The sequence below is a fragment of the Triticum dicoccoides genome, chromosome 5A (genome assembly GCF_002162155.2).
Source record: "Triticum dicoccoides isolate Atlit2015 ecotype Zavitan chromosome 5A, WEW_v2.0, whole genome shotgun sequence".
NCBI lineage: Eukaryota > Viridiplantae > Streptophyta > Magnoliopsida > Poales > Poaceae > Triticum > Triticum dicoccoides.
In genome coordinates, this window is record NC_041388.1 from 41,151,695 (window position 1) to 41,163,919 (window position 12,225).

Genomic DNA, 12,225 nt, shown 5'->3' on the forward strand with positions numbered 1-12,225 from the left:
TTCCTGCTCAACCCAGTTATGGCTTCATTTCTTGTAATCGTTTGTACGACCTTGTTTGGTCTGACCTTCTTTGGCTTTATTAATTTAAAGCCAGATGTCTCTTGCGCCTTTTATAAAAAAAAATAGCACGCATGCATCAACCTCCACACCATCTCATGATAATAAAACCTTTTTGTTCTTCGAAGGGATGTGCTGAAATGATTTGCCGATTAAATGCACACAGGCTTATTATCGTAAGACGATCTTGCGTGCATGTGCTGAAATGATTTGCCAATTAAATAAAAAAATTCAGGAAATATTCTCAAGAAAGAATGAAAAGGAACCAAATTAAGGACGACCGCAAGTACATCAAGTAGAGTATAGATAAATAAAATGAAATCAAATGGGGATTCGTGATGATAACTGCAAAGATATACATCTCATTACATATCTGCAAGAAAACAAGGGAGAAATAAGCATGTCGGTCTCTGCCTTTTGGTCAACCGGATCTGCATCAACATATTATAGTGATCTTGTGTTGCACGAGGCAGCTATCTCAGGCCCAGCTTCGAATTAATTCGTAACCGCCTGTCCCTCTCATCCAGCAGTGCAGGCTCGATCGTGCAGTGCTTTCTCCGCATTAAGTACGATGGATGTCCTCCTAGTTTGGAGATCATCGTCCTTTAATTTCGACCTCCTCATTAAGTTTGACGCACCTCTTCTTCATCCTCCCTTCCACCAGCTTTCTCGGCTGGCAGCTGCGCGCCATGAACTCCACTCTGTTCATCATCGGCATCATAGGTATGCACATGCATGCTTGAGTCTCTCTCTCTCTCTCTCTCACGCACCCACCCTTACTTTGTTCTTTGTTCATTGTTGTTTGACCATAAAGCCTCCTTTGCATTTTGCAGGAAACATCATCTCGGTTCTGGTCTTTGTTTCTCCCATGTAAGAGCATGCGATCATGCACGCATTTACAGAAGCATGTATTTTGTTTCTGCTTATTCTTTTTTTTTCGAAGGAGGATCGACCTCCGGATTTTGTTTATGTTGTTGCTTGCATGCATGGCTGATTGCTGTTGTTGCTTTACAAACATGGTGCAGCCCCACATTCTGGAGGATCGTGAGGAGCAGGTCGACGGAGGACTTCGAGGCGGCGCCGTACGTCCTCACGTTGCTCAACACATTGCTATGGCTATACTACGGCCTCACCAAGCCTGACGGCCTGCTCATCGCCACAGTCAATGGCTTCGGCGCTGTCATGGAGACCATCTACATCGTCCTCTTCCTTGTCTACGCGGCCGATCATGCCAAAAGGGTATGTGAGGCCACAGGGTCTACGAATCGCAAAAAAAAAAGGCCACACGGTCTACAAATATAACCCATTTTTATCTTTAGACAACAATTTACTCCTGAATTTGTATGTTCCCCTATTGATGGAACTATAGGAGTAGCTTGCCCGATCACATTAAGGGGAGTAGCTCGTCTTGACCGAGTTAGTTGTATGTTTCCCCATTAAGGGAACAAGAAGGGTGGTCAAGTAATTTCATACCCTAAACTATTTAGAGCATGCTTGGATCCAAGGGACTATTTTTAGTCTGACTAAAAATAGTCTCTTTTAGAGGCTAAAGTCCCAAGCACACCTGACTAAAGAGAGGCTAGGACTAGTCTTGAGGCTAAAAAAATTTAGTCATAGGAAACCTACTAAAATATGTATTAGCCTCTCTCTCCTCATTTAATTCCTCTCCTTGAACACATGCGAGTTTTGGATTGGAGGGTTTGAAGGATAATAAATGCTCAATAACTTGATTTTAGTCTCTTTAGTATTTGGATCCGAGCATGGGTGAGGCTAGCAAATTTTAGTCCCACTACTTTTAGTCATGGGACTAAAACGTATCCAAACACCCTCTTAATTAGTGGCTATCTTTAGACGCAACATATCTATCATATTAATTGTTTCTATTGAGTTGCATTCTTTCCCTTTGGACCCACTTATCTTGTGTTCCTATTTCAGCTGCCTTAATTAATGTGGTTATTTTCGACATTTTCCTGAGTTACTCTAAGGGGGTGTTTGGTTCCAGGGACTTTTTTTTGTTGGGACTAGAAAAAGTCCCTACCAAACCAAACAGGGTGGGACTTTTTTGGGACTTTTTGCTAAAAGTCCTTAGAAGCACCTCCTTGAGAGTCTTTTTCAAAAAGTCCTAGGGACTAGAAAAAGTCCTAGGGCTAGAGAACCAAACACCAGCTAAGAGTAGCTTCATTGTCATATTTCTTTTTTGGCAATTTTATGATATAGTTCGACTGTGAAAATGTGATAATAATTTTACTATATATTATATGTATGGATGATCGCATGGCAAGCGCAATCAGCCATCTAAAAGTGTCCAATCAATAATATCATGTCAACTTTTGCAGGTTAAAACCACAAAGTTGGCGGCAGCTTTGGACATTGGATTTTTTGGGGTCGTGTTCGCGACCACAACATTCGCCATTCGTGGGCTTGACATGAAAATCGTGGTCATTGGATTGATATGTGCTTGCCTTAGCGTGTTCATGTATGGGTCCCCACTCGCTGCCGTGGTAAGGCCATTACACCAAGACCCAACAAATAAATCAGTCATCATATTTTTCGTGGCTATTTTTATTTCTTTTCTTAATCTGATGATTGACACAAGAGAGATAGTGTGTGTGGGTAATTGCGCTATGCTGACATTAATTTTTGGCCCATACATATATAATGATTTTTAATAGTTAAATCCTAGCAAATAACTCACTTTGCAACAATACTAAGAGCAAAACTGTTCAATTTAAACGAGTGTTGGACACACTTTTCTCTAAATATAACCAACACCCTAAAACATCTTCTTTGAAGTTGTATAGTACTCCAAAAGTTACATTATTCGAATCATCTTTCAAATACTTTTGGTGGCATATGACCTGTATTTTGTTAGTAAAATCTGTGTTCATACTTATGCTCCATAAGACTATAATACAGTACATAATATAGAACAAATAATATTCATAAAAGATTGATCCTTATTTTTATCCAGTTAGATCTTAGTTCGAGGTGGGAAAGCACTACCAGATCATCTCTAACCATATACATACATACATACACATCGTGAGACAGCCATTCAGTTGGGATACGTACGCAAGGTTTCGGTCAAGCTATACAGTTTCCATTAGCTAACACTTTCTTGTACGGCATGTGCACACCTTGCGTACGTACCTCCAGACAAGAGATATGCTATACATATGTGTAGGTCAACAACTCAACATATATACACCTGCATTTAACAAACATAGATGCAGTAAATGTACACGGATATGATGGACATGCCAGTCGTCTTGAAAACCCATATATGTGGAAACACGATATGCAGAATATATTCGTTACATTACATTATACAAAGCGTGGATGGCATGTCGAATTTTCTATTTATTTTTTTTTGGCGGGGAGATCTCATGTGGGTTGTTTGATTGGACGCAGAACCACTATTTTTCAGAGGAAACAGCCAACTAACACAGTAGCTGGCTGATCGATCGATATCTTCGTGATGTACTTATAGTATCAATATGGGGTTATAATATTGTAGTCCTACATCCTTTTGCTTAATTAAGCTCATAGCTACGTGCTGATCACTATCTAAATCATTCCAAAACAAGTCAGAGACACGTTCTTGCACTGTCACGTGTGAATGAATGAATGCATGAGGAGTATACAGGCCTACTACTACTGTAGTCATCATGTCATGTTAAATTAGGTGTGCGAGTGGGCCAAGATCTCGATTGAGAAGGCAGGCTGGCCGGCTGCTGTTTTCGTGGGCCTGATTGCCACGCCCTTTAGTTGCTGCTCCGCTAATTGGTTTCATGTTCCTGAACAACGTGTGTAAATTTGTGGCGGGAACAGAGAAGGGTGATCACCTCGAGGAGCGTGGAGTACATGCCCTTCTTCCTCTCCTTCTTCCTCTTCCTCAACGGAGGCGTCTGGGCCATGTATGCCATACTCGACAAAGATGTCTTCCTCGGGGTAAGTCTTACACTTATTGGGGTTAATGAAAATGGAAGAGTGTTAGTGATCTTTAAGTGGGATGTTAATGAAAATGCAGGTCCCAAATGGGATAGGTTGCTTCTTGGGAGGTATCCAGCTGGTTATCTACGCGGTGTATAGGAACAGTAAGGTCGGCTGTCAGTCTCAGGGCACTCACGAAGCATCATACGATGCTTCGACATCTCTTCTGTCCTCCTATGCCGGCACACATGGCCAGAACGATGTATCCACTCATGTTTAGTGATTTCGAACGATGTGCCGAAATATTACTACTATAGTGATTGTGTAAAATTATGTAATTTTTCGTAGAGTGAAGTCCAATTTTTACCTCTACTTGATATTTGTAAAGCTAGCTAGGTAAGTTTTCATCTGAATACCCTATTTAACAAAAGTTTTGCAAGTTTGTATCCCAATTACCGAAAGTTTTCCCTGTTTTTGTCTCATTAAAGTTTATATTTTAAGAGTGATCTGCTATATGGGCCTTAGCGCTTTGGTATATGGCGTGATAGATAGCGGTTTTCCTCCTTGTATATTTTCCCCGCGCATGGATCGATTCGCGTCCATAAGCTAAGTTGTACTCATTCCAAACACCCACATGCAACTATTTAGCGGAACCAATTGAACGATGCAGTGCGTTTGTACAGATGACGACCATTAGAAAAAATCATGTCTGACTAAGCTATTCGGCTTGTTCGTGTGAAGAACATTGTTGTATAAAAAACGATGGCATGACATGTCACGCGTACATGGCAACAGGACACATGGTTGCTCTCAAAACATTATAAAGGATATAACTGGTAAAACTTTCCTTAAATGAGGTAATTCGGATGATACCAAATTAGCATAAAAATGTCAAAGTAGAGGGTAAAAATCAGAATCACTCTTTTTCTTTCATATGATCATGCATAAATTTTTTGAACATCTTTACTAATGCAACAAATAATGTACATAAAGATGTACATTGCAACATCTTTTTAAAAAAACCGGAATACTTCTCTATTCCATTAACCAGAACAACCAGCTAAATCGTTGGTAACCAGACTACAAGCGAAGTCCGGGACCCCATCCGCCCATACAGTTGAGGACGCAAGCTCTAGGCTAGCACCAAATGTGCTAAAGAATCAGCTACTTTATTACAAGCCCGTGGGCAACGCAAAATACTAAAACGAGCAAAATTCAAACTGGCAAAACATTTAATCTCCCTGAAAGTTGCACCATGTGCAGCTCGGTCATGTTTCTTACCCTGAACAGCTCGCAATAACAGCAAGGAATTGGTTTCCACTTGGATGGTGTTACATTGCAACATCTGTAGTACTCCCTCCATTTTTATATACAAGGCCACTATGGAATATAAATTTTGCATCTATACAAGGCCACGAACAGTAATCGAGGTAAAGTTAATGATATTTTCTCATACTAACAACATGTTTAATACTTGCATGTATGCAGTCATAATGACAGCCAACTACTTCCTCCACTCAGTTTCTTTGCATGCATGCGGAGTATTAATGATCTCAGTAAACAAGAAAAAAAGTTGACTTGTAAAGCAGACATTAAATTTTACATTGGTACTTGTAATCTGAGTTTGTGGCCTTGTATACAAAAATGGAGGGAGTAATGTTAATTTAACCACATTGTTTTTTTTAGAATTGCCAATACTTTATTGATCAATGTGGATGTTCATGGGAATACAAGAGAAATTAGCCACAAGTGGCCACCCTGATCAAGCAAAGAGGAGTATTTAGCCACATTGTTTTTTTAGGAGTATTTAGCCACATTGTTGCATCTTGCTCTTTGCGAGCAATACACATCGCGGGCCTGAAGTCCTTCTCACCTAGTCCGGCACATTATAATGGAGGGGATATGACTCGCCTGCTGTGAGCTCAATGTAGCGCTCGCCTCAGACACCCCTAAGCAGGCCCACCCAGTTCGGGACCGCTGGTTCTGCAGGGCAGGGTCTTTTATTATTCTATTATTTAAACTTATATTGCTAAACTAGAAAAATATTTTTACAAATTTCAAAAAAAATGTTGATTGCATGTTCAATTTTTTTATATGATGACTGTTTGCATAATTTTAAAAAACGTCCATAGAATTAAAAATATATACATTATGTTTTAAAATGTTGACGTGTTTTGAAACAATGTTTGTGACATTTTAGAAAAACATTTTGTACCATTCAGAAAAATGTGCGTAACATTTAAAAATGATCATGTGTTTGGAAAAATCCTGATGACATTTTGAAAAATGTTACGATATAAAAAATGTTCACTTGTTCAAAATATGGTGCATACCATTCAATAAAATGTATGCATCATTTAAAATATGTTCACGTGATTTAAATATATTTTCTTGATTCATAAAATGGTTATATGATATAATTTTTTTGACTTGGTTCTAAACAATGCTTCATGCCTTTAAAAAGATGTACGATGTTTTTTGAAAAATGTTTAACATGTCTTTTTAAAATATTTAAAATATATAATTGGAAAATATACATCTTGTATTATAAAAATGTTCAGAATGTAAAACAAATATGCATTGATAAAAGTAGACATTATTTGAAAAAGGGGAAAATAACCAAAAAAGAAACAAGAAAAGGTAGAAAAAATATGTAAACTACCCCAGCTAAGAACAAGGGGAAACGGAAGAAAAATAGAAAATAGAAAATGAAAAAAATAAAACAGAAAGTTCAAACAGAAAAAAGAATTAAGAAAAGAGAAAAAGGGAAACCTATGCATAGCACACCAAGCTGAAAGATACCGACACGCCAAAAATCAGAACGGCGTCACCTGCGCACAGGACAAATGCTTGCTGGGTTTGGCCGTTGCGGGATTGCTGAAGGCGAGACAGAGTTCTGTCCCGTGGTAATGATAAACAGTTCCGTGCTACTACGGTAGGCCTCCCTAAAATGAAATATTTCCCCTCGCAAAAAAAAAACAAAATGAAATAAGTCTCACAGTTTTTAACAAGGGTTAGTTCAAAACTGCAACACTCATTATGGATAAGAGGTAGTACTACAGTCTACAGTAGGCATTTTTTCTAATTTTCTTTTTGTCTCCCTTTTTCTCTATAATAGTCGAGTGCATTTGTTTTTCGTTTCTTACTTTTCCATTAAGTTTTGAACAATTAATTTACAAAAAATGATTTTTAATCTATATAGTAATTGTCTCTTCGAAAAAGATATCAACCTATTTATTAAAAATGCATGAAAGCCTTTATTGAAGGTTTACGAAAAAATGTTCACCGCCTATTAATAATATGCGTGTTGTGTTTAGAAAAATTGTTTGTCACATATTATGGAAACATTTGTCGCGCATTAAAATTAGTTGAGCCTGTTTAAAATAAGGTTCATTGTGTATTTAAAAAATTCATCACATGTTAATAAATTTCATCTGTATTGAAAATCAGTACATTGTGTTTTAAAAAAGTCACCGTGTACTAAAAAAGTGCTCACCTCGTAATAAAAAACTGTTCTTCATGTATATAAAAAACATTTAGTGTCTACTGCACAAAAAATGTTCACCTTGTACTGAGAAAGCTTCGTCGTGCATTTAAAAAATATCAATCACATTAGAAAATGTTGAGTGCGTACTAATTTTTTTATCATGGTTCCAAAAAGGTTTTCGATGCATTTAAAAATGTGCATAACATATTTCAGAAAATGTTCTGCGTGTATTACTGAAAATGGTCATCGTGTGTTTTAAGAGCATTCCGTTTTAGTTTTTACTTAAGAAAAATACATAAACCTTTCCTAAAATGTGTGATTATTTAAATCATGAATACTTTTTACAAATGCACAGAAAAATTATTTAATATAGTGAACTATTTTTCAACTCTATATGAACATTTTGTGAAGTGTGTAAACACATTATGAATTACCTGTATATTTCCAAATACCAGTCGTCAATTCTTATTACATGTTAAACATTTTTAGTAACATGCTGATTTTTAAATATATGATGAATATGTTTGAAATATATGGTGCACAATTTCGTAACATGTGACAATTTTTTAAATAGACAATGATTTTTTCTAAAGTGACACAAGGGAAAATTTTGAACTACAGGAGAAATATTTTCAGTATACCATAAAAAATACAACTGATAAATGTTTAGTGCACAACCAACATTTTTATATACACAATGAAATTTTAGAAAAACATGATGAATACTTTTTAAATACACAACACATATTTTTGAATATCTGATTAATAATTGTATAAAAGAAAAACAGTTTTTAATAGACATGTATGCACCTTTCAGAAATATACATGACCATTTTTTATATCCGTGAACTTTTTCCACATGGCTAGAAGCGATGTATCCACTTTGAAAAAACATGTGTTATGGTTGCCTCGTGGCACTATTTGCGTTATTGTCATACACATTTTTTTTAATTGTGTGCAACCCACCCCATTGGCACGCATTTTATGTGGCGTGTGCGATGATGCCCCCCTCCCCCGATCGCACATCAACCCGCGCCGATGGTTCGTTGAACCGTGGATGATGACCTAAACTAACTAGTGTAAGTTTGGATATGTCCAAGTCAGACATGTTCCGATACCTAACTAGCCTAATCCCTCCTCCAGTTCTATAAATATCATATAGTAGTACTCCCTCCTTAAATAAATATAAGACAGTGATCTAAACGTTCTTATATTTGTTTACAGAGGGAGTAATAGGCAACGTAGCTGCAGATATATATCGGACTCAGTTAGTTGCCTCCAACATGGCAGCGACTACTCACGTAACCGTTGCACATGCATCTCCTCTCAGCAGTTCTCATAATGGAAACTGCACCCCCAGCACGATCAATTAGAAAAACACGAAAGGCAAGCAAAATTCCTTGCAACTTGGCACTCCATTGACCAGTGTAGAGTAACGACACCACGCGTGCTGTAACCGGCCTGTATTTCCGGTCAAATGCCCTGCTTGCATCCAGCAGCAAGAACAAATAATGCCATCTTGCCGATCGATCTTCATGAGTGGATGCAAGCTAAGCATAGGAGCTAGAGTATTATACATGATCGTCGGTGCGCTGTGCTGCTATTTATACCCCTCCACCTTAAGCTATCTATAAGCACACGCACCACAGCAGCAGTTTATCTTAGCAAATATCGGATTAAGATGGCCAAGGTTAACGCCGGCGCCGCCCTGCTGTCTCTGTGCCTGCTGCTGGCCTGTTCTGCGGGAGGCACAAAGGCCGCCTACGTGGACGTGGAGGGCACCGTGAGGACAGAAGTAGAGAAGGCCATCAAGAGCAACCCCGGCATCGGCGCCGCCCTCGTCCGGCTGGTGTTCCACGACTGCTGGGTCAATGTAAGTTGCCATCAAAAGTTGATCGCCTAATTTGTGTGCCTGTTACTATTGCCTCATTTGATGAAAGAGTAAATTTTATACTAAATCAGTGACGGGTAATATAAATGGAAGGGAGTGCCATGCATGCGTAATGCATCCACTTTAAACATCATGTTACACCTTGAAACATGTAAAGAAAACTAATGTAACACTTTAAAAGAATGGGATTGGCGGATTGCTAAATCTCAGTGGATGCTATATTTGTTAGATTTTTCGTGGAGATTATAATTTTCTCTTCTCCTTTATTGTATGTCGTATCACTAGAATGAGATTTGATTAAAAGAAGACAAAAAAATCTCAAAATCAGAATCTCAAAGCAATGGACAGTGGATCCATGCACGGTACATATCAATTCTTCATTCTGACATGCATGCATGCACGTGTTAATGACGTGCAGGGTTGCGATGGATCGGTGCTCTTGGACAAGACGCCATACGGTACCAACACCGAGAAGAAGGCGATCAACAACATCGCCCTGGATGGCTTCAACCTCATCGACACCATCAAGTACAAGCTGGGCGACGGCGTCTCCTGCGCCGACATCGTCGTCTTCGCCGCGCGAGATGCGGCCAGGTACCTGAGTAATGGCAAGATCGCCTACTCTGTCCCCTCGGGGCGCAAGGACGGCATCAACTCGTCGGCCGCCGCCGCAGACGCCGTCCTCCCGCAATCCACCTTCGAGTTCCAGCAGCTCGTGGACAACTTCGACAAGAAGAAGTTCACCCCGAGGGAGCTCGTCATCCTCTCCGGCGCGCACTCCATCGGCGTCTCGCACCTCTCGTCCTTCCAAGACCGCCTCAACAAATCAACCGCGACCCCGATCGACGACAACTACAAACAGGCTCTTGTCGCAGACGTCGAGGCCCAGAAGAAGAGCCAAAATACACCAGACCCGATTGAGAAGAACAACATCCGCGACATGAGCTCGAGCTTTCAGACCACCGCCGGGTACGACCCCACAGGGGTGAACACCGCGGCCAAGGGCGCCCTGGACAACAGCTACTACCACGCCAACCTGCAGAACAGGGTGCTCTTCAAGTCCGACTGGGTTATGCGCACCGACACCGACGCCGGGAACGCTATGGCCGAGTACATGGATAACGCCACCAAGTGGAACAACGACTTCGCCGCCGCCATGGTCAAGCTCAGCAAGCTCCCGGCCGAGAGTAGTACCCGTTACGAGTTAAGGAAGAACTGTAGAGTCACCAACCAGAACTACTATTACTAGAAGCAACGGCATCACCTACAGGTGCCATGGATGCAATGATTTGTATTTTGAAGGCTCTGTTCCATGCCTAATTTGTAATACCACAATACTCACTGCAAAATAAAATGACAATAAAATAATACACATGCTTACATACATTTTCTTCTCGTCCTAGATTTCTAGTTAGATGCTGTTCTACTCCTGCTGAGAAAGATGCAGGGGGCCGATATCGTTAAATACACAGGAGTTCTTGGATGCTCCACCCCCTAATGAATATCAATTTTAAATTAAGCATGGAATTTGAGGATCTCAAACATGGGTGTCCAATCTATTCCCGTGTGAAGTTTTGTGAAAAAGTACTATGAAATGTATCCATGGCAAAGAAAATAGTCCGACCTACAATCCATACAAACAGTTTTTCCCTTTCCATACATAGATTTTTTTTTTTGACTTTTTTGTGAGAATACATTTCCTGAGTTATTTTTATGAAACTTCACACGGGAGTAGTTCGGGCACCTAGATTTGATATCCCAAAATTTCAGTGTTTCTTGAATTTTTCTGGTTTGTTTTCTGAATCTAATACTCATATAGGGGGCGGAGCACGCGAGTGCTCCAAATCCTCTTCCACAAATATCTTGTTACTTTGCACATTTTATGTTTATGAACTAATGTCTTTCACCATGGTGAGAAAGTGTTCTTCTTATGGTGCAGTTATACATGAAATATCAATCCAGTTTCCATTTCCTGTAATTTCCGTCATGAGTTTAGGACCTTGAATGTTGAGGCTCATAGTCTTGCAAAACATGCTCTAGCTTTAGGGGTTGGCTGTCACGTGTGGTTAGGTCATCCTGGAAACCTTGCCTTCGCCCCGATCATGGTGATGCCTGAGTAATAGAGTTTGCATGTTTACCTAAAAAAAAGGAAATTCCGCACAATAACCTTGAAACAACACAAATTTTGACAAAAGAATAAACGGTGAGAAAATTTACTTCTACAATTTTTATACAATGGAAACAGCTTACATATAGCTAAAGTGAGTCCTAGCTATAAATATTCTTTTCTAGAACGGAGGCTTGAGACGAACCTAACTTTGAATTTAAAAAGCCAACAACCAGCTAAAAATTACAACAAACAACACGCCACAATGAGCGAACCATACAAAGGGGCTGACTGGATAGCTTACAACGCATCGCACATTAAAAGCACCAAGGTAAAATTAAGATTAAAAGCACCAATGTAAAATTAAGAAAGGCGAGCACAACAAGCAAAGGTAGCAGGACGAGGATTAGCCATTGATACATAGACACAGTTGTTGAAAGTAACGTGGTGCCTTTTATCCTTAAAACATAGTACTAAGTAGTATCTTGCTAAAATCAAGGAATTTAGCTAGATTTCAGTCAGCTGAATTTTTGTTTTGTGGTCAATCGATTTTCTGGCCCTTGGATTGTGCTTTAAGATTTGTGTAGTTTTTCTTTTTTCGGTCATGTTTTGCTGGTGGTATTGGGCTGTTTGGATTCGATTGACACCTATTTTGCATCAGTCGATTTCGCTCTTGGGCTGAATTTTGGTGTGTGCATGCTTTTTTCCCATGTGTTTGCTTTTGTTTTCTGCACGTGTAGATTTTTTTTT

General features: G+C 39.4%; 2 protein-coding genes across 2 annotated transcripts; both read left to right on the top strand.

The window, feature by feature from the left end:
* The first annotated feature begins 667 nt into the window (after positions 1 to 667).
* Positions 668 to 4,461, top strand: LOC119298974 (bidirectional sugar transporter SWEET17-like). Its single transcript, XM_037576284.1, has 6 exons — positions 668 to 780; positions 891 to 927; positions 1,083 to 1,296; positions 2,394 to 2,558; positions 3,889 to 4,008; positions 4,088 to 4,461. Exons 1-6 carry the CDS (start codon positions 747 to 749, stop codon positions 4,268 to 4,270), a joined length of 753 nt encoding a protein of 250 aa, XP_037432181.1. The 5' UTR covers positions 668 to 746; the 3' UTR covers positions 4,271 to 4,461.
* A 4,663-nt stretch (positions 4,462 to 9,124) lies between these two features.
* Positions 9,125 to 10,752, top strand: LOC119298975 (peroxidase 2-like). The gene is made up of 2 exons (XM_037576285.1): positions 9,125 to 9,350; positions 9,787 to 10,752. Exons 1-2 carry the CDS (start codon positions 9,159 to 9,161, stop codon positions 10,615 to 10,617), a joined length of 1,023 nt encoding a protein of 340 aa, XP_037432182.1. The 5' UTR covers positions 9,125 to 9,158; the 3' UTR covers positions 10,618 to 10,752.
* The last annotated feature ends 1,473 nt before the right edge of the window (positions 10,753 to 12,225 follow it).